At 40.0% G+C, this 27,534-nt stretch overlaps 1 protein-coding gene across 15 annotated transcripts in view; it reads right to left on the reverse strand.

Moving 5' to 3' along the window:
- LOC125457523 (disks large homolog 1-like) overlaps window positions 1-27,534 on the reverse strand; it is a 406,012-nt gene that overhangs the window by 367,860 nt on the left and 10,618 nt on the right. For 8 of the 15 annotated variants that reach the window (XM_059651158.1, XM_048541837.2, XM_048541849.2 and 5 more), the window contains exon 3: window positions 20,687-20,856. In XM_059651158.1, the coding sequence (XP_059507141.1) occupies window positions 20,687-20,856 (170 nt within the window). Of the gene's footprint in view, window positions 1-4,437; window positions 4,504-20,686; window positions 20,857-27,534 lie in introns of all 15 variants that reach the window. The other 7 variants (XM_059651157.1, XM_059651153.1, XM_059651152.1 and 4 more) reach the window with 1 other exon arrangement.

Consider the following 27,534-nt stretch of genomic DNA (forward strand, 5'->3'; position numbering starts at 1 on the left):
TGACACTTGGAAAAAGTCTAGTTTAGTACAACTGATTCCTTTTTGCCAACCAGCTGTCTCAATGTCCCAATTTGAAGGACTTTAATTTACATGCTAATTTCACATGTTTAATGTACAAATAACATGAAGAAACCAATCCCTATATCTGGGCAAAATAAAATTCTATATAAATTTGATCACAGTCCCCACCGCAAGTTTTAAAATCAATTTAAGACACATTAATACATGTCTGTATTCATACTTAAAAACTTTTACACGGGTGACATGTTCAGACACCCGAGATCTGACCAGCTCAACAGCTCAATTTTAATTTTACAAGATCTATTTTAGACTAAAAATGCCAATTCCTCAAACTTGCGTCAATTTGCTTCACATGGCTGTTTCAAGCCAAAAGGATTTGCACTTGTACTTTCACATGGGACAAAATGAAAACTTTTTAAAGAGAGAACAGAGAACTATGCCAGTCTTGAACAAGAGAAAAGTGGCAGATCTGTCAAACTTTCAGTCTTTAAAACAGTCCCTGTAAAATGGTGTTAATTATGTAAAGGATACACTGCAGGAAGTGGTTGAACATGATGTTTATTTACAACTCCAGCATAAACAGAATTCTTTCCCAAGTAGAAAAGAAATTCAAAGCATCATGTTTCAGGTCCTTTTGTTGAAAATTTGGAAATTTACTTTATTTAAAAAAAAAGTATAGTCCACCCTCCAGGGCAATATTAAGAATGGTAACTGCATTGGAATCTGCACATGACTTGAGTCAGTACCAGAATGCATCATGGGCCAACAAGCTACATGGTACTGACACCATCAAAAACTCAGAACTGCTGGTTTCTGGGAGTTACCATTGACCAGAAAGGGAGGGGTCCAGTCATAAATACTGGCTTTGGTAGCCACATTCAGAGAAGTGGAGAATTCTGTGGCGAGTAAGAACAAAAGAACAGTACAGCTCAGGAACAAGCCTTTTGGCCCACCAAGCCTGTACCAACAGAGGAAGCCTTTCTAAACTAAAAACCTTTTTGCTCTACAGTCTATATCCCTCTGCTCCTTACCAGTTCATATATCTGTCAAGATGCCTCTTAAGTATTACTACTGTATTATTACTGCATTCCAGGCACTTATCACCCTCTTCAAAATAAAGCTTGCCTCATAGATCTCCTTTAAACTCCCCCACTTTTACTTTAAGCATTTCTAGCCGGAGGAAAAAAAAACTTCAACTGTTCATTCTATCCATGCAACTCAATTTTGTAAACTTGTATTAAAATCACCCCTCAGCCTCCAACATTCAAACGCAAACAAACCAAGTCTGTCCAATCTCTCCTCATAGCTAACACCCTCCAAACCAAGCAACATCCTAGTAACCCTCTTCTGTACTCTCTCCAAAGCCTCCACATCTTTCTGGTAGTCTGGCAACCAGAATTGTACACAATATTCCAAACATGGCCCAACTAAAGTTCCAAATAGCTGCATCATGACTTGCCAAATTTTGTACTTAATATCCTGACCAATGAAGGCAAGCACGCCATACGCTTTCTTGATCACCTTATCCAGTTCTGTTGCCACTTTCATTGAACTGTGGATCTATAATTCTAGATCCCTTTGTACGTCGACACTATTAAGGGTCTTGCTACTCACTGTATACTTCCCATCTGCTTAGATCTCATAAAATGCATCACCTCACATTTGATCAGATTAAACTTCATCTGCCATTTCTCGACCCAAGTCTCTAGCCTATCCATATCCCAACATATGTGGCAATCTTCCTCACTATCCGCAACTCCTCAAATCTTTGCATTGTTTTTAAAGTTTCTATTCAGGCCAGTTACGTTCTCAACATCAGTGACACGTACTACAAACAACAGGGGTGCTAGAATAGATCCCTGGGGAATACCACCGGTCACAGATTTCCAATCAGGAAAACATCCTTCCACTCTTTTTCTGTCCTCTATTACCAAGTGAGTTCTACCTCAGTCTTACCAGCTCACCACAAATCCCATGAGTCTTCACATTCTATATCAGCCAAGAGGGACCGTGTCAAAGGCCTTACCAAGTCCACACAGACAACATCTACGGCCCTGCCTTCAATAATCTTTGTCACTCCCTAAGAAAATTCAATGAAGTTTATGAAACACACCCTCCCCCACACAAAGCCATGCTGTGTACTGTTACTAGGTTTTACCCATATTTTTCCAAATGTCAGTAAATCCAAGAATCGTCTTCAATAGTTTCCTACCACTGATGTAAGGCTCACTGGCCTGTAATTTCCTGGATTATCTCTTCTTAAACAGTGGAACAACATTGACTATTGTCCAGCCCTCTAGGACCTCTCCTGTGACTAAGGAGGATCAAAGGTTTTGTACAAGACCACAGCAATTACCCTCAGCATTCTGATACATCCCATCAGATCCTGGGGGCTTGTTTACCTTATTAAGAGGTAACACGGTGTGGAGCTGAAGCAGCACAGCAGGCCAGGCAGCACAAACAGGAAATTTGGCGTTTCGGGTCCGCACTAGTCTTCAGAAATGGGGGAGGGGGAAAGGGAACTCTGAAATAAAGGCAGAGGGGAGGAGTGGGGCTGGGGAAGGTAGGTGGGATGGTGACAGATGAGTGGAGGTAGGCAGTGTTGGGGATTGGTCATTGAGATGGAAGGAGCACATAGGTGGGAGAGAAGATGGACAGACTGTGTCAGGTCAAGGAGGCAGGCATGAAGGGTAAGGCTGGTCATAGGATGAACCCAGGGGGTGGGGAGGTTTTGAAACTGGTAAAGTCCACATTGTGACCATTAGGTTGCAGGCTCATATTCCACCTTGCGAGCACTGCCTGCCTGCACTCATCTATCACCATCCCACCTACTTCTCCAGCCCCACTCCTCCTCTATTTATTTCAGAGCTCCCTTCTCCCTACCCCATTTCTAAAGAAGGGTCCCGACCTGAAATATCAACTTTCCTGCTCCTCTGATGCTGCCTGGCCTGCTGTGCTCCTCCAGCTCCACAGTGTTATCTCCAACTCCAGCATCGGCAGTTCTTGCTATCTGAGTTGCCTATCTTAATGATTTTCAAAACACCCAACACTGTTTTGATATAGACACGCCCTATATCATCAAAACCTTCTCTCACCTTACCATCCACCATGTCTTTCTCCTTCATGAATATCAATGCAAAGTATCACCCACTTCTTCTGGCTCCACACACAAGTTCCGTCCTTTGTCCTCCAGTGGACCTTCCCTTTCCCTAGCTACCCTGTTGCTGTTTATATATTTTCTGAACTCCTTGGACTTTATTTAACCCCAGCTTGCTAAGTAACTCGCCTCTTGACTCCCCAAAGCCTGGCCGACAAAGCAAGACTTCACTTCCCTGTGAGTGCAAATCCAATACCACTTGAAGTTTGACTCCAACCAAGACAAAAGCACTCTGCAATGGCAATTATACATCATTCCAATGGAAAGTAGATCACCATTTGTTCACTGTCTCCAGGCCAAAACACTGGAACTCCCTCCTAACAACAATGTGGGTGGCTCTATACTACAGAGTCTGCATACTTCAAGGCGGCACCTTCTCGGGACTATTAAAAGATGGATAACAAATGCTTGCCTAACTAACATCCAGATCCTACACTAGACTTCAAAACAAAGTTATGTTGGCATAAAGGTGTTTGAATTATTTTCCAAACTGCTAAACGTTTGCTGGGTCAGACTTTCAAATCATGTTCGTCCCTTGTTTGCATTTGATTAGATTTCATGTTGCATCCAGTTTTGAATAATCTGCAATCTAGATAAAGTTCATTAACAACCCCATCTAAAAGATCTCTAGTCAAGCATTCTGGAACATTTAACTCATTGCCATCATGAAGATACAGATGGTCAGTCAGCTCATTGTATCTGTGCTGGTCAAAAAAGACCGATCCAGTCTAATCTCATTTTCTATTTCTTGGTCTATAGACCTGCAGATTTTAGTATGTCAAGGACATCCATGTATTTCTTTTCTTAGCCTTATTTTAAATAGATGGTTATTTATAATTCCAAGTAAAATAGGTCCTTCCCCCTGAACAAAGGTCCCCATTTTAGGTGAGATTAATAAAATAAAGTAATTTTTAAACAGCTGTATTAAATGTATTTACTTTGCTTGCCCATTCTTCACATTAGATACAAGTGAGTTAATCAGATCTACAGATGTTTAGTACCTGCATCTTTTCAGTACTTCTAACTGCAGGAGCTCCCCATCACCAACTAGCAAGTAAAAACAACATCCCTATCACGATAAAGAATGTAAACAGATCCAACAAATTTGTACTAGCCAATTCTCATTCGAGTTCACTTGCATTAGATTTTTTTTTTTTTAAAATGAATGAATTTCGTGCTTGTGGAAAAAAAAATGCTCAAGAGAAATGAATGCCACCAAACATACGGGATGGAAGATGGTACAAGTGCATTGTACTTACATGTATAACCTGAGTAGGGACAGAAGTCTGAAGAACATCAAGTATTTCATTCAGCAGAGAGCTGTCCTTCAGAAGCAAAAGACAGTGAGAGAATTGACACAAATGTCAGAAGGATCCTGGAGACTCTACTTATTACTGTTATCACTGCAAGGACTTAGTGCACAATCAAATTAACTATTTTTAATTTGAATCTACAAAAGAAAAATGTTAAATGCTTTTGACTTACTTGATTATATCCTGGTCAATTCAGAAATGCAGCATTCAAGAAAACTTCTTACAAGTTCTGAACTGTCTATATATAATCTCAAGCGTTACACAGAATTGTCCAAAAAAAAAGAATTACCTTTAATTGTTCCTAAATATGCATAACAAAAGAGCAGTCATTTAAAAGTAATCTACGAGAAAATTTCATGTTCCTGCAAAATTAAAGTCACTTCTGTAAACTGAAGTTTTAACTTGATATACTTCAAGTGAATAATGCAGACTACATTTATTTCACACTTCCTAAAGTGCACACTGAAATTATAACATACTACCAATTTTACAAAGTGGCTTTGCTGCCAATAAAACATGAGTTAACAAATAATTTTATCAGTAAAACTAATGCAAAATTAAAATATTGGAACAAGGTGTACCAAACTTCCATACAAGTTTGAATCAGGTTACTTTAAGTTAAGACCAGGCTGAAATAACCATTTGTGGTTGGAGGAGGACAGAAAAAAGTAAAATCCATTTCTAGTTATTCAGGATTAGCTAGAACAGTTTTCAAATTTAATTACCAAGACCAAAGAAGCCTGCAAGGGTTGTTAGACCACCTCAACAAAGTGAACACAGAGTATAGTGAGTCACAATGCATTCTCTTTGGATTTAAATATTGGGTACTGAAAGAACACTCTCATTTCAATTAGAACTCATTGAGAATAATTGCTATATTTTTAAGAATCTGGTTTCATCATAATTAGGAGTCTCAAATGAGTTTTGTAATGGGGAAAAAATTGGGCATGGGTATGGCATAATTCGATAAAATATGACATTTATGTTAATGAAACAACAAAATACTGCAATAATTTAATGTTATTGGTAGAGTAAGGGTCACAAGAAATTGCAGACTTGAAACAGCTACTCATGCTTTAGCCTTCATATTAATTACTGTCATATTTAAAAATCATTCCTTGAAGCTAAGCAAAATTACAAAACCAGTGAAAACAAGCAGCTGTGAAGTTCTATATTTATTGTCAACATGACAGTTTTAACTGCATTCTCAACTCTCCATTCCAATAATGCTTAGATAACAAAGTAAATGAACTAGGCTGACACAAACAGCCAAAAAAGAGAGACATGTTTAAGAAACTGGTTTTGTAAAAGAACTAAGCACATGCTACAAGAACTGTGCTCACACTTGCAACAAATTGGAAAAAAAATGAAAGCGATTCACATGATGGAAATTCAGTTCTGTCAATAACCCTTGTTGCCATAAAAATGTCTTAAATAATTTAGCTACTTTCCACTCCAATCACCCTCCCAATGGAGGGTAACTTGCTCATTAAATCTGGGTTGCATTTAAAACTTCATAAACACTAAGAATGCATTTGTTTCCAAAGTAACAAGCTAACGATTCAGAGATAGATTCAGCCAAATGAGAAATGTGGATAAAAAGGATAAGGTGAAATGCCACGTAAAACGAGCAGCTAAACTGTCCAAGATTTAGTTAATTCAGAAGACATACCGAAGGATTCTTATTTAACTGCTTTAATTTATGTTTTTCACTTCTTGGTTTCAGAGAAGGAGATAAATATCAGATCAGTATCCTTCTAGTTACAGCACAGCCCACAGTTGATGAGATTTTTGAAACAAGTCAGTTGTTAAGATTTCTCACCTCACCCAGATGCATGTTGCAACATCATGGATCAGCATAATCCCAATTACAACCTCTGAAGTACAAGAGCTTCTGAAGACTTTTTTTAAAAGCACTATCGACCTGCTCTCGTGGCTCATTTTCAAGACAAGTTAATTATTTTTGAGTCCAGTCACAATAAATTATAAATTTTGAGTTGTCACAAGGGAAATAATGCTTTTAAAATGAAGTTCCAAAATGCTTTTCAGTGATTCAGATTAAAATGAAAAATTTCCAATAACAATCTGTCGTGTGCATGTGTTACCCACATATCTAAACTTGCAGGTCGGAACTTCAATAATGTTTGCCATGACGTTTATCAGCAGAGAGGCTGGAAGGATAAATTTCGCTGTATCAGGTGATTCAGCCAGAGAAGAAGTAAAACAGAACAACTGGTCAGTATACCTGCCTTTGATCATTATTAAAAGACACCTATTACTAAAAAGTCCATGTATAAATGAGATCAGGAGGGGATCAAATTTAAAATATGTGTTACCACCTAAGTGGTCAAGTTTCACAAATCAGCCATGATCCTTTGTGAGAAAACAAATTGCATAGCATATCTAAAGACAGTACAAGTTACAATTACACAATGATGAACTGCAGCCTGATGGAATGACAATTCCTCACAGCATTTTGCCTGCAAGGCTCTGCTGGCAAATAAATTAAAGACAACAATAACTCAGTTAATACAGAAAACATTGTTCCCTTGACAGAAATAACTGGCAGAGCCGTCTAATTCTTCCTAGGCACAACCTTCTGAATCTGTCGCATGCAAAGAAATCGAAACCCTGCAAGGAATTTTCAATGAAAGTAAGAATGGAAGTAGTGCAAGGAGAGTTCAGGTTCACTGGATAACAAAGTCAGGCACAGGTAGACCTATTGATTTTTCACTATAACCTTTCCCCTAGGCCATGGGGAAGCAGAAGCCAGCAATATACCTGCTCCAGAGGAATAAGTGACATCTTAACTACAGCTGGAATCATGCCAAAAGATGAGGCCATTTTCAAATTATGCCTTTGCTGCTGACTGAAATGATGGACTACCCCAGCAGGCAATTTTTTAAGTCGTAGATGATTGAATAGAAGGTAGGAAAAAAAAAGTGTACTTTGCACCTCCACATACTTTTCCCTCAAAAATTTATCTACTAACAGAACCCAACAGTCACACTAAATAAACAGCCAGACTAGTATAACAGGGATACAATTCATGGCTTAAGGTAAGGAAATTCAGCTATAGCCTTTTGTATATTTAAGCAGTCTGCACCTACTCTTGTATTACTATACAATGGTGCACAAGAAGGTAATTTGACAATTAAAAACCAAAGAACTACGGATGCTCTAAGTCAGGAGTAAAAACAAAAAAGTTGCTGGAAAAGCTCAGTAGGTCTGGTAGCATCTGTGAAGGAGAAAACAGAATTAACATTTCAAGTTCAGTGACCCTTCCTCAAAACTGATGGATGGGAAAACGCCAGTTTATATGCAGAGAATAGGGAGGTGGGATGGCTGGGGAGTAAACAATAGGAGAGTGTTAATGGGGACTGTTAGTGACTAACAACAGGGGAGATGTAATGGCAGGCTATGTGGTAACAAGGCCTGGTGTTTGGGGTAGGGGACTGGGGCATGGGAGAGTTTAGGCCCTAGAATTATTGAACTCAATACAGAGTCCGGAGGGCCGTTGGGTCCACAAGCGGAAAATGAGGTGGTGTTCCTCCAGCTTGCATTGGGCTTCACTGGAATACTGTAGCAAGCCAGAGACTGAGATGTTGGCCAGGGAGCAGGGTGTTGCATTGAAGTGGCAGGTGAGCAGAACGTAGATGTTCTGCAAAGTGGTCACCAAGTCTACGCTTCATTTCTGATGACCACCAGATGCCCTTTCCGCCACCAGCAGACACGTAATCCCCTCCCCTCCCTTGTCCGCCCTCCGCCGGGACTTCTGGGACACCCTGGTCTGCACTTCCTTCACCCCCAACACCTCCCCACAGTTCTGCGGCACCTTCTCCTGTAACCGACAAAGGTGCAACACCTGTGCATTTACCTCCTCCCTCCCCAGTATCCAAGGGCCCAAACATACCTTCCAGGTGAACATTTCACCCGCACATCCGAGAATCTAGTCTACTGCATTCGTTGCTCACAACGTGGTCTCCTCTACTTTGGGGAAACAAAGCGTAGACTTGGTGACCGCTTCGTAGAACATCTACGTTCTGCTCGCAGAAAAGGACCCTGAACTACCCATTGCCTGCCACTTCAATGCAACACCCTGCTCCCTGGCAAACTTCTGTGTCTCTGGCTTGCTACAGTGTTCCAGTGAAGCCCAATGCAAGCTGGAGGAACAACGCCTCATTTTCTGCTTGCGGACCCTACAGCCCTCCGGACTCAGTACCGAGTTCAATAATTTTAGGGCCTAAGCTCGCCCATGCCCCAGTCCCCTATCCCAAACACCAGGCTTTGTTACCACATAGCCTGCCATTACATATCCGCCTTGTTAGTCACTAAAAGTTCCCATTAACAACTACTCATCCTCCCAGCCTGATCGTCAGCAACTCCTCCATCTCTCCAAGTGTCTGTCTGTCTGTCTCTCTCTCTCTCTGGCTCTATCCTATTGCTTATTCCCGATCCCACCCAACTCCCTATTTTTTGCACATAAGCTGGCATTTTCCCAGCCACCATCAGCTCTGAGGAAGGGTCACTGGACCTGAAAAGTTAGTTCTGTTTTCTCCTTCACAAATGCTGCCAGACCTGCTGAGCTTTGCCAGCAACCTTGTTTTTGTTTGTAATTTGACAGTTATTGAGGTAAAGTAGTAATGCTTGACATTTGCTTAATTTTTGACACGATATGGCATTCCAGCTTCTATAAAACGCTCAATACTAGCTAATCGAACATGCAGCTTTTACAAATGATGCAAGCATGGGTTTACAATAAATGCTCAATAATCTTGATACATACACAAGGGGCCCCATAGAGATAAACACAATGCATTTTTACGTGACCTTGCAGATGTTATCAACACTGATAATTTCAGATTACCAATGGCATCACATTTCAATCTGGGTAGCTCTTCAGTTAAATAGCTGTAGAACCCAAGGCAGAAGATCAGACAAAGGCACCCGTTTATGTAATGCCCTTAGCATAGCAAAAAGTGTCCCAAGTTATTTTCCAGAAGTAAAATCAAATCAAACTGACAAGTGAACCACAAGAAGTCTTACTTTTAGGACCACTGAGCTTGTTTTGCACAGACTTGACACTCACATCTAAAAGGAAAGAGTCATACTGGTTTGGAGTAGGTGAACATTTTGGTTCTAGATTGGAAACAGATTCGAAACATGCCTTCTGAGGTAAAAATAGCCATGATATTAAAACAAAATTCAAAGAATCATTCAAGTCAACATGCTTAATAATCATTCTGACTGATTATTTACAACTGTCATTTCTAGACGGTCTTTGAAATATATAAAATAGAGGTTCAAATGAGGGCCATGCAGCTTTTTACCTCACTTGCAGCCTTGGTTGAAACATAGATAAATGAAAGAGTTCAACACCTGAGCGGATCATTGCAGCCCTTGACATCAAATTCACATTTGGCAGCGTGAAGCAGAAAGGAGCCGGAGGAAAACTTGAAACAATGGGAATCAGGAGTAAACTCTCCACTGGTAAGAGTTATACTTAGCACAAAGGAAGGAGGTTTTGTTTGCCAGAGGTCAGTCATCCCAGCAGGAGTTCCTCATAGTCACATCTTTGCCCCAGCTATCTTCATCTGCTTAATTGACCTTTCTTCCATCGTAAGGTCAGAAGTGGTGATGCTCATTGATCATTACACAAACAGCAGCATTCACAACTCTTCACATACTGAAATAATCCATGCCCAAATGCAAGATGTGGACACTAACCCAATGGCTTTGGTTGAAAAATGGAAAATATTCACACTGCCCAAGTGATAGGCATCAACCATCTCTAGCAAGAGAGGGTTTAACCTCCTGGTATTTAGAGGCATTACCATCACTAAACCACTACTACCATCCCAGAGGGTTATCACTGAACAGAATCTGAACTGGCCATATAAATACTGTGGTTAGCAGAGGGCACAAGCTAGGAATCCTGTACCAAGTAACACATCTTTGACTCCCCACGGACTGACTGCCATCTATAAAAGCACAAATCAAGAGGGTAAGGGAGTACTCCCCACTTGCCTGGATGAGTGCAGCTCCTCATAACTCAAACTTGACATCATACTGGACAAAACAGCCCACTTGGTCTGCACCATATCCATAAACAGTGACTCCCTTTACAAGCGCCACTCAGCAGCAGCTGTGTACAACAGTTACAAGTTCAGTATAGAAATCCACCAAGGCTGATCTGACAACACTTTGAAAGTTCCACAACAAACATATAGAAGGTCAAGAGTAACCGACACATGGGAACACTAACACCTGCAAATTTCCAATCAAGACACACATTATCCTGAGTTGCAAAGATATTGTCATTCCTTCACTGTTGCTAGGTCATAAGACTGGAACTCACTTCCTAACAGCACTGTCGTTCTTGGACTACAATTCAAGGAGGAAGTGTGTTACCAACTTCTCAAAGCAACAAATGTTGGCTAGGGCTGCAACACCCATAAGCCATGAATGTATAAAAGAAAATGATTATCTTTTTCATCTTCAAGGATGAAAGTGTGCAATTCCAAAGTGATCTTGCCAATGAAGATGACTGCTGATAGACAAGTATTTTGGATTGACACTTTATAATACTGACTGCAGCAAACATCACAAGAAAGAAAAGGCCTCAATAGTAACATGGCACAGTTCACAGTAACCTACTAATATACCTAAGACAAGCACGCTGAGAAAGAAGCAAGTTGAACAGCAGTACTTCAACAACAATACTCTCTCATTTTGAAATCAAAAATGTTGACTACTTTTACTGAGGCTGTCAAATTGTGACAAAAAATAGAAATGTCACTCAGCATTTGAATCATTCAACTGAAATTACTCTGTAGATTGCATGATGTGCATAAGAAAGCAAAAATCTAGGCATGAAAGTTTGAACTGGAAAAGGGAAAAGTTGAAAATTGAGAATACTATTTTCAATAGTTATATCCCACATGCACAACCACCTGCTTGGAATAGTTATACCACAGTAAAAAGCAGGCAAATGACATTCCCAACTGTGCACCCTGCAACATCCAGCTGAACCAATGAAGGACATTTCTGAAGGTCTATTCAATGGAGCCCTGCCAAATACTGCCTGCAAGTTAACAGCAGGCATTCTTAGAACTTACATCAGTTAATCACTGCAGAATGCTGCCTATTAACAGAACAATGGAAGAAAGAGACTTTAAATTTCCAAAAAACCCCAATGTTTTGCTGCATTCACAAATGGTGAACTATTAAATTCAACAGGAGATTTTGAAATAGGATGTCTTTCCAGTCACCTACCTAAAATCCAGACTCTGCATAGAATTCAGAAGAAGCTCAGTGTATTTGATATCACCAGAGTATGTTCAGCAGTCCAGTTGAGACACAGTATAGAATAGAACCCCACACTGATCCCAAGACAAAAAAAACTGATGGCAGTAAACAAACAAAACAAATTGCAAGCCATGCAAAGATTACTACAATTAAAGAAGTTTAACAGTCTACCCATTCAATCAGCAAGAGAAAACATAGCTCATGGAACAATAGGGACTAAGAAATAAATTGGAGATAAAAAACATCTAAAAGGTTGAAAAAGAAAAGCTCAAGAATTTGAACCAGTTCTAGTTCCCCAGTTAGGTCCTAGCTGAACAAACTTCAGGTAAAGGTCACTAATTCTAGTTAAAACAGGTATTTTAAACCTTTTCTTTAATTTACATATTTTAAAATAAATGTAATTGGAAAGCAATGATTACTGTTCACTCATTCCTTTCGGCTAGCTGTCAGAGATTGTCAGCTTGAGCCACATTCTCTGCACATTTCCACTACCATCAAGCAGCAAAGTCAACCAAGATGCATCAAGCCTCAAAATTTGAGCATGCATTGGTCTTGTGAAATTAACTTACAGCATCGAGTAAGGCAATTAACAATTTGGACAAAGTGAATTTCAATCCTAATCAGTTGAACTTTATCCACGAAGGAGACATGTGAGCAGAGGAACAGACAACAATTCCAATGCGGCAGTCCCTAATGCCTAAAGAGTGAACTTTATAGTGTCATCTGCTTTATTGCAGATAATTAAAGTTTTTTTAAAAAGCACTACACAGAACAACCCCACTTCTTTTTAAATTTACTATACCCGGTATCCCCCATCTTGTATGGTCTTAAACTGCTATTTGTGCCTCAGTTTGAACTATCAATCCACAAATAATGACCCAAAACATTTAACTTGATCTGAGGGCCAGCAAAAGGACATCTATTGTTTTTCTTTTTTCAAGAGAGTACTTTAAAAATGTAACGTTGTAGTATTGAATTTTGTTTGGATGGTCCAGAATGAATAATTGGATAACTGAAAAGATTTTTGTATTGGCTCTCTAAAAAAGCTACCCATCTAGTTGTATTTGCCCATCAACACACATGCTAGAAAGAAGCTTTTTAGTTACACAATCCAACTGAATAATTTATATCAAATTTGCAGCTACAAAACGGCAGTAAGTCTTGGAAAAAATTTAAAAGGTCTCAGCCATTTGTAGTTATTCAATACATATTTGTGATATCAATTTGACAAGCAACAGTAAAAAAAAACACACAGCTGGAGGTTTTCAATTACAAGTGTATAAACATCCAAAAACACACTTGTTTCAAGAGATGGAAGTAAACATTTCAGTTCATTGAATTTAATATTCAAATACTTGTACGCTGTTTTACTATGATGGGTACATGTTAAACACAACCTGAATTCCAATAGTTCCATGGAATTGTTTAAATGTTGCTCATGTTTACATACTTCGAATTGCAAAAGTCTTTACAAGTAAATTCAACAATAAAAAGCTTTGGACTTCAAAGTAGGCAATCTGGATTCTCTGGCTCAGAGATAGTAGGAACTGCAGATGCTGGAGAATCTGAGATAAGGTGTCGAGCTGGATGAACATTGCAGGTCAAGCAGCATCAGAGGAGCAGGAAAGCTGGCATTTTGGGCCTAGACCATTCTCCAGACCCTTTTTCTGAAGGAGGGTCTAGGCCCGAAACGTCAACTTTCCTGATCCTCTGATGCTGCTTGGCCTGTGTTCATTCAGTTCTACACCCTGTTATCTTGAATACTTTGACTACTTTGTTGACATTAATGAGCCTTGTGTTGAAAGGATATATGGTTCACTTCAAATGAAGGTTGGTTTTTTTTGATTGAGGCAAATTAAATCTCAGTTCTGAAGAAGAATCATATTAGACTCTAAATGTTAGCACCTATTTTTCCACAGGCACTATCTGACCTATTACATCGAACATTACAGCACAGTACAAGCCCTTCGGCCCTCGATGTTGTGCCGACCTGTCACACCAATCTGAAGCCCATCTAACCTACACTATTCCAAGTACGTCCATATGCTTGTCCAATGACGACTTAAATGTACCTAAAGTTGGCGAATCTACTACCGTTGCAGGCAAAGCGTTCCATTCCCTTACTACGCTCTGAGTAAAGAAACTACCTCTGACATCTGTCCTATATCTTTCACCCCTCACTTTAAAGCTATGCCCCCTCGTGCTCGCTGTCACCATCCTATCTAACCCTCTGATTATTTTATATGTTTCAATTAAGTCACCTCTCAACCTTCTTCTCTCTAATGAAAACAGCCTCAAGTCCCTCAGCCTTTCCTCGTAAGACCTTCCCTCCATACCAGGCAACATCCTCGTAAATCTCCTCTGCACCCTTTCCAAAGAGTCCACATCCTTCTTATAATGCGGTGACCGGAACTGTACACAATACTCCAAGTGCGGCCGCACCAGAGTTTTGTACAGTTTCACCATAACCTCTTGGTTCCGGAACTCGACCCCTCTATTAATAAAAGCTAAAATATTGTATACCTTCTTAACAGCCCTGTCAACCTGGGTGCCAACTTTCAAGGATCTGTGTACATGTACACAGAGATCTCTCTGCTCATCTACACTACTAAGAATCTTACCATTCGTCCTGTACTTTGCCTTCTGGTTACTCCTACCAAAGTACATCACATCACCTCACACTTGTCTGCATTAAACTTCATTTGCCACCTCTCAGCCCAGCTCTGCAGCTTATCTGTGTCTCTCTGCAACCTACAGCATCCTTCGTCACTATCCACAACTCCACTGCCCTTAGTGTCTTCTGCAAATTTACTAACCCATCCTTCTACGCCCTCATCCAGGTCATTAATAAAAATGACAAACAGCAGTGGACCCAACACCGACCCTTGCGGTACACCACTAGTAACTGGTCTCCAGGATGAACATTTCCCATCAACTACCACCCTCTGTCTTCTTTCAGCAAGCCAATTTCCGATCCAAACTGCTATATCTCCCACTATTCCATTCCTCCGCATTTTGTACGATAGCCTATTGTGGGGAACCTTATCGAATGCCTTGCTGAAATCCATATACACCACATCAACCGGTTTACTCTCATCTACCTGTTTGGTCACCTTCTCAAAGAACTCAATAAGGTTTGAGAGGCACAACCTTCCCTTCACAAAACCGTGCTGACTATCCCTAATCAATTTATTCTTTTATAGATAATTATAAATCCTATCCCTTATAACCTTTTCCAACACTTTACCAACAACTGAGGTAAGGCTCACTGGTCTATAATTACCAGGGTTGTCTCTACTCCCCTTCTTGAACAGGGGAATCACATTTGCTATCCTCCAGTTATCTGGCACTATTCCTGTAGACAATGACGAGTTAAAGATCAATGCCAAAGGCTCGGCAATCTCCTCCCTGGCTTCCCAGAGGATCAGAGGATAAATCCCATCCGGCCCAGGGGACTTATCTATCTTCACCCTCTGTAGGATTTCTAATACCTCTTCCTTGTGTTTTCCTCCAGCACTACAGTATTTTGCTTTAATTAAACTCAGGAGATGTTTGTCCACTATTTTACAGATTGACAAACAAATGGAGGATTTTAATTTTAAATTAAAATGAATAATATTGCTAATCAACTAAACCACCAGATTTCATAAAGATATTACAGAACTGAGAGACAAAGGAAACTATAATTTTTTTAAAAATTTAGGCCATTGGTGATATGATATTTAGTCAAGTTACGATACTCAAAATTAACAGCTTTCATGACATAACTGGCACAAGTTATCTTTAACCACTTGGCCGTGTATTCTAGATTTCCTCCCATACATCAACTGAACCCAAGCAGCAGAATGGTCTCGCAATTTGCATTCAGTAATAATCTTGCTGTCCTTTGTGCCATTGCAGGCTTGAGTTAGCATGTTGCTAAAATTTGTGTTAATAAAGATGCCATGGTACACTTTACAAAAAAAATTAACCAGCATTAAAGCAGATTCCCAATTTCCATCAGTAAATGGGATACACAGCAGAGAGGATGTAAAGCAGTTAATTTCGTGGATGGACATGAGGAAGATTACTGCAATAATTAAGAAAACTGAAGAGCCAGGTGGAAAATAGCGATAGTGAGGATGGGGGTTAAAGAGGGAAGAAGCCATTTATTGCAAACTTTTCCCCAAAGCCTAATTTTGCAGAAACATAAATCACAACACAAAGAATTGGTGTGATTGTGTGACACAGAAGTTTTTCCCACCCAAATTAATTACAATTTGTATATTTATATTCTTTCCTTCTAAATTGTACTACATAGTCAACATTAATGAATACACAACAGGCATTACCACCTTCTAGGCCCCCTTCAAATATCTGAAAATTCTCAACTGGGAAGCTGCATGTTCCTGTACTTAATCCAACAGTTGCCTTTATTGCAAATGTCATCCCCAGAGATCCAGCCAACAGGTTAACCATACAGCTAGAAAGCCAATAAAATCAAAAATAAACATTAGCAAAAATATGCAATTGTATTTCCTCATAATACACAAATGGCATTCAGCAAGGAGAGAGCTTGTCACAGAACAGCTATACTTAACACCTCACTGCCCACACATGCCATCCTGCAAATCTGACACTGCAAAGAAACACCTCCAGATTTTATTCATATTAAATCATTTCCATCAGCAAAAATGTCACTTACATAAGTCACAAGCATAATACCATTTGACATCCTTTCCAAATCTAACTACAAAAAAAACTTATACCATACTGACCTTTCCCTCCATGTGCAGCAATTTCAGTAAATAAGACACAAACATACATTCACCACTCTTTTCTTTCTTTAAAAGAGAACATACGGCATCATTCCTCAAGAATCTATATTGTGCAGCTGTGGGGTCACCAGCATCTAGTCCGATTGGGCACTCCATGCAAAAGCTTAAACAAAAGTCATCTGGATTCTTGAGCAGACATTGAATTTGAATAGAATCCCAGATCTCATGTTCACGTATTCAAGAGGGTTCACCCTGCAACAGCGACTCAGCCATGACACCCACACATCTTCATTCACCCTCCGCGTTTTGAATAAATTAAGCCAGCAAGATTCTGCCCCTGCTGAGATCAACCATTTCATGACAGTCCAGGAAATGGACTTAGGGCATTTGCCACATGTTACGTAACTTGGTGTTACACCAAAGCTGTCAAAACAAACAGGTTTTTGAGTGTTGACAACATAGAAAACAAAGTGCCCTGTCCATTGGTATCAAATTGCCCCACTATGTTAAGATTGTCCAGAGACAGCATATCCCAACCCTCATTTTTAAATAGTCTTGTGTTACTGGTCATCGTTACAACACACAACACATTGTTCCATGCTATTGAGCCACAGAAATCTAACAACATTTAAAATAGTTTAGAAACTTGTTCTGACATTTGGACTTCGCATTGTTTCTTCATTATATTAGAGAAAGTCCACTGTCAGATAAAATGTTTCACCCTTAAAATTAAAAGGTCCGGCACAGGGTATAACTTGAATATAGGTTAGAACAGTAAATTGCATTGCAATTTAATTAGCTTTATCAAGTAATGGGCATTCTTTTAAAAAAAATCTCGGGAAAGGAGGACACCTTCCAATTTTCTCGCGCTAATTGCACATAAATTAAGAGCATTACAAAAACTGACAATTAACAACTTAAGCTACAAATGCAATTTTATTTTTCTTTTGATGATCACCAAAGTTCAGAATGCTGTCTTATTTTTAACCCAAGATTTACAAGAAATCCAGATGTGAATCCATACGTAAGGTAATAGATGTGCCTCTCGATCATTGCCTCACCTCAGCTACAGCTAATACAAAACATATAAAAGGGTATAGCCACAGCACAGTTCTAAATGTTAAAATACAGGTTCGTTTTCCTGTCAAACTTATTCGTGGCCAAATAAAATCCAAGGTATAGTGATGGGGCGAGGAATTAAAGATGACAGTGCAAAGATGAAGAAAGAGCAGAAAAGAAATATGAACCTGTATGCCTTTCACATGTGGTAAAGCATTCTAGTTAACAAGCATTTGTCACTGCATGACAAGTATACATAACAGCTTTTAAGTTGATCTTGCAATACAGGAGCAAATCCAGTAGCAATGGACTATTGTTACTGGACAGTGGATGAATAATCTGGAAATAACATTATATCCCACCATAGCTACTGGGGAATTTGAATGCAGAAAAAAAAAAATCAATATACCACTGTCACTAATTTCCTAATTTTCTAAGATGCCTCTCAGGTCATCAACTCTTACACAGGGTACTCTATTAAAGGTACTGTACTAAATGCATATTATAATCAGACCCTATACATTACATAGCACAGAAATATAGAAAAGCAGAGTAAGCCGTCAGGCCCTCAAGCCTGTTTGAATATGATTCAACACAATCACGGCTTAACATTCAACTCAGTACCCTGCTCCTGTTTCTCCCCACGCCCCTTGACCCTTACTCCAAGAACTGTATTTAACTGCTTCTTGAAAACATTCAATGTTTTGGCCTCAACCATTACTTATGGCAGAGCATTCCAAAGCCTTACCACTCTGAGCAAAGACATTTCTCCTCAGCTTAGTCCTAAATGACCTGCCCTATATCCTTAGGCTTTTACTCCTAGTCCCAGACACCCCACAAACATCCTTCTCATGTTTAGCCTATCTAGTCCTGTTAAATTACACAGATTTGTGAAATTTTTCTCCCTGCCCCAACCCACATTCTTCTAAACTCCACTAAGAATAGTATGACAGTGCTGTATTTATATTTTCCTTTAAGGTATTGTACTGTACTTAAATATTTAAGTATCTATTAAAATATTTTAATGTTTTTCTAACATTATAGGACATATTTCTGTTTTATTGGGCATGCATTGAAAGCATGAGATGGGGCTTTATAGTATCCACATTTTTGTGGTATCCACAGAAGGTCTATGGCTTTATCCCTCACCACTTGTGAGGGCTTAAAAGTGTAGTGGCAGCCAGGATAGTCCAGGTGGTTCAATGTGCAATTTAACTTTAGTTGTACTGCACGGTCTGGTCCAGCAATGCTGTTGCCTCTTACGTGGTTTCTAAAATGACCTCTTCAACCAATCAGTTGTATTTACACCATAACAAAGTCTCAGACAAAATAGTATCTTGAAGGAAAAATGTCAAGCTCTTTGTTGATAATTTGGCAAGGTAAGAGGGACTAGATGAAGATGCAATCCCATTAATAAATAACTTAGTAAAAATTGGTTTCTGCAGCTTTAAGGAGCCCCCTACATAATATTAGAAATTCACATTTCCTTGGGCATATTACATGCACAAAAAGAGGAACTTCATTACAATAACTGAATCCAACCAAACTTACTACATCTCTCAAATACTAAAATGGGTCCTGTCTTTATCATGTATATGTCAGGTTATGAGCAGCCCACATTCCATAACCAACTGGAAATTGCCAACAACCTGCACTTTATTGCTACAAGTCTCAATTAACAAAAATATCTGAAGAAGTGACCAAAATTAAAGATGCTCTGAAGGTTAGAATTGGAGGAGCACAGTGATGTAATGCTAGTACAGCAGAGAAAGGCAGTACAAGTAAGGAAAGACCAGGCTCTGAAAGGATATAATTCTCATTCATATTTTTAAAAAGTTGAGGAAGTACCAGTGAGGGAGTCAGAGACATTTAACAAGCTCAGGGGAGATTGATGAGTGAGATTTGGAGGGGTTGTGGACAACAGAATTTTGGATAAGCATTAGGCAGGTGAAAGATTAGAGGCTGACCAAAACAGCATTGGACAAATCAGGTTTGATAATAACATAGGCATAGATGAAGATTTCAGTATCAGATGCACTACTGCAAGGCTGAAGTCAAGCAATCTTCCTGGAGGTGGAAGTAGGTAACTTCGGAATTAATATGCGCTGTGTAATAGGGAAGATCACCTTGTCCTGGTCAAGGATCTTGCTCAGCTTAAGGGACCAAAGACAATAGTTACAACTTACCCTTAGCTTGCTTGGAGGAAAATGTTGTTTGCCCTCCCATACTGAACGTCAAGCAATGCTGTAGCATTTCAGAGGCTCAGGATGTAACACTGGCATACATATGAAACCAGAATTATTTTCAGATAACATTGTTGAAGGGACAGCATGAGAAACATTAGGAAGCTGAGGTTAGGGATCTCCACAGGTAGAGAGAGTCAGAATGGAAACTAAAATCATTGCAGGCAATCTCTGATTATGGCTAAATTATTTCCAAAGTTAAACATCAATGTAAATTGAGACGATTGAGCAACTAGACCCAGCTTAGTTCATCTTGTACAAATTTTCATTCCCACCAGTTTTACTTCAGACCATATTTTTTAGTAGTATCGGGGACAAATGGCTTCAATACTGAAAAAGAAACACTTCAATACATCTTTCCAGAAGACATCCAAAACAACAACAAACATTAACATGGAAAGCAGGTGGCTGTACATGCTCAGATGATCCATTATTGTGCAAAATGAAAGATGTATGGAACAGCTCTAGATGGGAATAGGAGAACACATATGAACAAGAGAATCTCTTATTTCTGCTGCAAGTTCAATAATAGTCTTGACTAGGGCCCAACATTCGGCTCTTGGACACGTGAATTACATTGGTAGGAGTCAAAATGGGTCAGCTAAACAGGCACATAATCACTGATATATTACCAAAGATAACTTCAGGTTTTGAAAAGTACAGATGGTGATCCATAGAATAACTTTACCATAATCAGTCAATCTCGGCCTGTTAGTGCACACACAATGTGGCAGTTCACTGAATTCGATCTGACATGCCATTAGTAACAGTACTACTTTAGCTTTACACCTATACATTAGTCAGTCTACCTTTTCAAAATACACTTACCTCTGTGCTAGGGCTACGGCTACGGCTAACAGTGACTGCCTCCGACGTAACAGTTGTGCTTGGAAGGTTGGAAATATCCCAATTATGGACTGCTGGAACAATGCCAGTTGTCTTTTGAGCAAGAACCGGTTGATTATCCAACAATGAAACCTCATAAAATTCCTGAATATCTGGAAAACAAGAACACGTATCGAGAGTCCACAATCATGTTAAGATACACATACCACAGGAATCTCCCAATTTGTACCTTTTCTCAAATAACAGTATCATTTTTGTTACAATAATGACTAAATAATCCAAACTTTACTCGTTAAGAACCACAGATAAATTGTTGAGAGACAGCCAACAATTTTTAAGCAACAAAATAAACAAATGTTAAAAGACTTCAATATTCATTTGCAACATTGCACAGTTTCAGACGCAACATCTCTGCACATCTATCCATTAGGATTAGCTGTGTGTTTACTTCGTCTACATTTTATCCTAACAACAAACCCATACAATGACATTGAAGGAAACAGACATTGGTATGTGCTTAGAGCTAAATGCAGCAAGAGATCCACGCATGGGATGAAGAGCCCAGGATGCACATTAGGAGAAAAAGCTTTAGTTGTCCTCTCTCTGCCTAGTCAAAATTCTCTCATTATTTTCAAAGAAGTTAAAAGCTTTCTGAAAATACTTCAAACAAAATTTGTGAATGGCAGCATTCCTCGTGCATGCTACACTAAAGCAGTTTTCTGAACTGACTGACCAAATCAATTCAAGCATCTTTAAAAAGGTTAGTCCATTCTGAGAAACTGGTGAAACTTCAGAAATCTCATTTACCAAACAGTGTTTGAGAGCATGAACAATTAAAGTGTATTCATAACCCATCTTTCATATCCTCAGGATATCCTAAAGCACATCACAGCCACTTTTAGACAGCATGCATTGTCCTGCCAGCTAACAGTATCCAAAATAAACAGCAATAAAAGGATGAGAAACTAGCTAATCTGTTTGGTGACATGGGTCAAGATAATCCTTGGTCAACATGCATAGATCATTCCCTACACTTGCACAAATATAGTTTGGGTATCTTGTATATCCACGTGAACAAATGACAGGACTTGTAATAAATATCGAGCAAAAGTGCAACAACTCTATGAAACCCACTGCATTTAAGAGCACCGTAACGCACTCAAGTTCTGCAATATAACAAACTTGCAACCCTGTTAGGTTTTTCACCTACTGATACAAGGAGCAAAACTTGACCTACTCTTGGAAAGCAAGGCAGCGCAAGTTCGTGGGAGAGCACATTGGGGCAAGTGATCATAATTTGATTATTTTTAAAACCGTGATGGAAGAGGATAGGCCTGATCAAAAAGACAGAATTCTAAATTGGAGAAAGGCCAATTTTAAAAGTGTTCAGCGATAACTTTCAAAAGTTGATTGGGCGGGATATTTGCAAGTAAAGAGATAGCTGGAAAGTGAGAAGTCTTCAAAAATGAGACACCAAGAGTCCAGGGACGGAATGTGAATCTTGGCTGACTAGAAAAAAATCGAGGCTCTAGTCAAGAAAAAAGGAAGCATATGTCAGTATAGACATCAGCAATTGAGTGAAGAGTAGTAGGAAAACACTTGAGGGAAATCAGGAGGGCAAAAAACAGGAAACAAGATAGTTTTGGTAAATTGGGTTAAAAGAGAATCCAAAGGAGTTTCTACAAATACGTTAAGGACAAAAGACTAACAAAGGAGAGGGTAGGACACCTCAAAGAAAAGCATGGCTGCCTAAGTCCGGAAGTGGCGGAGATAGGTGGGGTACCAAATGAGTATTTTGCATCAGTGTTTACTCTGGGGAAGGATATGGAAGCTAGAGCGCGAGAGGAAATAAACAATGAAATATTGAAACTATTTCAGACGAGATGGTACTATACATCTTACATCATATAAGGATGGATATATCCCTGCGATTGGACCAGGTATACCATTTGTGGGAAGCTAGGGAAGTGATGACTGGGACTTTTGTTGAGATATTTGTATTTTCAATAGCCACCCACGAGGTGCCAGAAACCTGGCGGTTGGCTAACTTGGTGCCATTATTTAAGAAAGATGGTAAGGAAGAAACCAGGAAACTGTGGACTAGTGAGCCTGATAGCAGTGGTAGGCTGGTTGTTTGGGAGTGATGGGGGGAATTCTGAGGGACAGGAATGACATATTTGGAAGGGCAAGCATTGATTAGGAACAGTGAACATAGCTTTGTGGTAAGAAATCATGTTTGACTAACTTAATTGAGTTTTTTGAAGAAGTAATGAAAGGGTTTGGAGAAGGCAGCGCAGTGGATGGTGTCTGTATGGGAGTCAGTAAGGTGCTCAACAAGTTTCCACATGGCAGACTGGTTAAAAACATTAGGTCACATGGAATACAGGGAGAACTAGGCATTTGAATACAAAATTGGCTATAAGGTGAGAGACAGAGGGTGGTTGTGGAGAGATGCTTTTCAACTGGAAGCCTGTGACCTGCAGTCTGCCACAGGGATCAGTGATGGGTCCACTGCTTTTTGTCATCTACTTAAATGATTTGGATGTGAACATAGGAGCTATGATTAGTAAATTTGCAGATGGCACCAAAATTGTTCATACAACTGGACCATAGTCAGATGGGCGGATAGGCCGAGAAGTCACAGATAGAGTTTAAGGTAGATAAATGTGAGGTGCTACGTTTTGGTGGGGAAATCAAGGCAAGACTTATACACTTGATGGTATGATCCTGGAGAGGCATGCTGCCAAAAGGACCAGAGTGCAAGTTCATCGTTCCTCAAAAGTGGGGTCACAGGTAGACAGAGTAGTGAAGGCAAAATTAGTATGCTTGCCTTTATTAGTGAGTGGACTGAGCATAGAAGTTGGAAGGTCATCTTGCAGCTCTACAGTGCATTGGTTTGGGCACTTTGGAATACTGCATTCAATTCTGGCCTGCTTACTATATGAAGGTTTAGTTAAACTTGAGAAGGTTCAGAAAAGATTTATATGGATATGCCAGGGTTAGAGGGTTTGAGTTATTGGGAGAAGCTGAATAGGCTGGGGCTATTTTCCCTGGAGCATCAGAGGCTGACAGGCAACCTCACAGATGTCTGTAAAGTAATGAGTGACATGAATAAGGTGAATAGTTTTTTCCCCAGGGTAAGAGAGTCCAAAACTAGACACGGAATGAGTTCACAGAGAAAGTGGTACAGGCGGGTACAATTACAACATTTAAAAGACATCTGCATGGGTATATGAATAGGAAAGATTTGAGGAACATGGGCCAAATGCTGGCAAATGGGACTAGATTTAAGATATCTGGTCAGCAAGGACAAGTTGGATCGAAGGGTCTGTTTCCATGCCGTGTATCTCTACAATTTTAAGAGCAGAGAACAGGGTTGTAAGGAGGTAACTCATGCAAACACTTAGAAACAGTTCTAAGCTATTTCATACCACGTATAAATACCAATTTAATTCAAGTACTGTTGAAACCCTCATCTCTTGCATTTATATAGGGATGGAAACATGAATCAACATCAAGGGCATTTGAGGGCAGCACAGTGGTTCAGTAGTGGGCACTGCTGCCTCAAGGTGCCGGGGACTGGGTTCGATTCCACCCTCGGGTGACCGTCTGTGTGGACTTTGCACATTCTCCCAGTGTCTGTGTGGGCTTCCTCCAGGTGCTCCGGTTTCTTCCCATAGTCCAAAAGATGAGCAGGCTAGATATTTTGCATGCTAAATTGCCTGTAGTGTTCAAGGATGTGTAGATTAGCTGGGTTATAAGGGGTGGGTCCGGATAGGATGCTCGGAGGGTCGGTATGGACTTCTGGGCCGAAGGCCCGTTCCACACTGTCGGGACTCTAGGATCTATCACCCAGACCAAAAAGCTGCCACCAGAGCCTAAACAGGAAATAGTAAAGCTTGACTAAAACTTAGCATGTTTTATGAAACAGCTGGAAAAAGGAGATTGATGGAAAGAATTCCAAACCTAGGGGCAAGATGACTGAAACTTCAGATTCCAACAATGACATTAACAGAGAAAGCGGGGGTATCCACAATAGAGTACGTTCTTGGAATGCAGAGTTTGGAGAATGGTTTAGAGTTCAAGGTTAGACAGTTAAGCAGGACTGAGGATAACAAAAGATTTGAACAGAATGTGTGGAATAAACTTCCTGAGGAAATGGTGTATGCAGGTACATTTCCAATGTTTAAAAGACATTTGGATACAAATATGAATAAGGAAAGGTTTGGAGGAACATGGGCCAGGAGCAGGTAGATGGGACTGGTTGGACCGAAAAGTCTGTTTCCATGCTGTATGACTCTATGACGATACCAATATAAAATTGAAGCAAACACTGGTGAACTGGAGGCAGGTCAACAAACACAAGGATCATGGGTGAACATAACATGAAAGGAGTTATGATACAGGCAGCAAATAGAAACTTACATTGTGGAGGGGCAACGGTACGTGAGGACAATGACAGGGGAGTGCAGCCGAGAAAGCAAAGATTTATATTTCAATTAGACATATTCGAGCAAATATTTTAAAAGGGCCACTTTAGACGCAGCATTACAAAATTCAAGTTTGGGTCAATTTGTGCATCCATCAGAACAACTATAATTCTTTAAAAAGGTGATTTCAAGCTTAAGTTAGCCAAATTTAAAGCTCATCCTTTGGCCTAATATTTAACTGAGTTATACTGCCTATTAGTGTCCCTATCAAATCGGGAAATAACATAGATAAAAACAGAAATGCAAGTGGAATAATGAGGATTATGCAAACTATATGAAGCATGATATAATCCTCATTCCTTTGGTAAGTCATAATCAAGGAGACACACAAAGAGGTGCATTGAACTTCAAGCTGAATAGCACTCTGAAAGATAGCAGGAATGAGTGCATTGCAAGTGCTCAAAGATGATCATTTAGCTATTAATTCCTCAAAAGCAGGAATTAAGAGAAAGCTACATTAAAAATACAGATTCTATAAAAGTCTTTGGGAGCCAGAAGGCTGCTTGGAGTGAGCGGATCACACAGGCGAAGGTAAGTGAGCATGGGACATACAAAAAAGGGATTACTGATCATAGACCAAGAAAGAGGAGAAGCTAGGCGGGTGTTAATAGCAACTTGGAAATGGATTAGCTCTGCTAAAAACAACTTGCTGTGATAGATCCTAGGAGGTGGGGATCAGTAATAGACAAAGGAAAGGATGTTCATGTTCTGAAATGGTTAAACTTGATTTTGAGTCATGAAGGTTGTAAGGTGCCTAAACGAAAGATGTGTCACTCTTCCAGCTTGCACTGAGCTTTGTTACAGCACTACAGCAGGCCTGAGTCAGAAATGTTGGCATGGGAACCAGAGTGATATACTGAAGTGGCAAGCAACTGGAAGATAGGGTTCGTTTTATGGATGAAACATAGATGTTTTGCAATGTCATCAGCCAGTCTGCATTTCATCTCTTCAGTGCAGAGAAAACCACATTGTGAATGGTGAATATAGTAAACTGGATTGAATGAAATGCAGGTAAATCACTGCTTCAGCTGGAAGGTGCGCCCGAGGTCTTTGATGGTGAAAATGGAGGAGACAAAGAGACAAGCATCAACAAGCCTTCTGCAATTGCATGGGAGGATGCCTTCATGGTATGATGAGGTACTGACAGGAGAAAAGTGGACCACTGGTGTCCCAGACGGCACGGTCTCTGCAGAAGGCCAACAAGGGAGGGGAAGGGAATGAGTGTCTGGTGGTGGCATCCAGCTAAGGTGGACTAATGGTAACTTATGACACTTTTGATGTGGAGATTGGGGTGGGGAACAGCGGAAAGCAAAGACGAGGGGGACCTCATCATTGGTGGGTAAATCATAATCAATATTGAGACCTGATTCTTGGTTACTTGGAGAAGCATGGATCACTCAGGGTAGCGAGTATTGCTTTGTTGATGGAAGGTTGTGTCACTAACTTAATTTGCAGGGTAAGTGACAAAGAGGACAATGGCAGTTGTACAGTGGATGCTCTCTAATCCCTTATTGAAATTCATAGACAACATTCTGCCACATAAGACCTTAAATCTCATGGGATATGTGAGAATAAGATCCAAAAAACCGGTTCAGTGACAGGGGGAAGAAAGGATAACCATTGACATGTTGTACAAATGGAAAGTGATTTCCAGTGGTGTTCCACAGGCCTCAATGCTGGACACCTTGTTGCTTGATTTTCATCATTGTGGGAGGCATGATTGAGAAATATGCAGACAAAAGCTGGGTAAGTATTTGATAGCAAAGAATAAATGCAAGAAGATATCAATGCCTTGATTGAATGGGTAGAAAAGTGGCAAAATGAATTCAGTCCAGAGAAGTGCAAGGCATGGGAATATACAATAAGGGGAGGTACTGAGGGACCATGCAGTGCATGTCCACAGGCCCCTGAAGATGGCAGGGCAGGTAGACAAAAGGTGGTAAACAGCATATTATGCAGGATGCTTTCCTTCATATACTGAACCAGTCTACATTCAATTGCAGCAAGACCTAGACAATATGCATGCTTGGACTGACAAGGGGCAAGTAACATTTGTGCCACACAAATGCTTGACAAGAACCACCTCCAACAAAGAGTCTAACAACTGACTCTTAAAAATAATGGCAATATCAAACCACTGTCCGAGCGGTTACCATTGGCCAGTATTTGAACTGGACTAGCCATACAAGGACTGGGAGTACAAAAAGATCAGAGGCTAGGAATATGACAGCAAGTAAATCGCTTCATGAATCCCTAGCATCTGTACAGCTTCTACAAGGCCAGTGTGATGGAATACTCCCCACTTGCCTGAATAAGTGCAGTTGCAACACTGAAGAAGCT

The sequence above is a fragment of the Stegostoma tigrinum genome, chromosome 14, assembly GCF_030684315.1.
Source record: "Stegostoma tigrinum isolate sSteTig4 chromosome 14, sSteTig4.hap1, whole genome shotgun sequence".
NCBI classification, from domain to species: domain Eukaryota; kingdom Metazoa; phylum Chordata; class Chondrichthyes; order Orectolobiformes; family Stegostomatidae; genus Stegostoma; species Stegostoma tigrinum.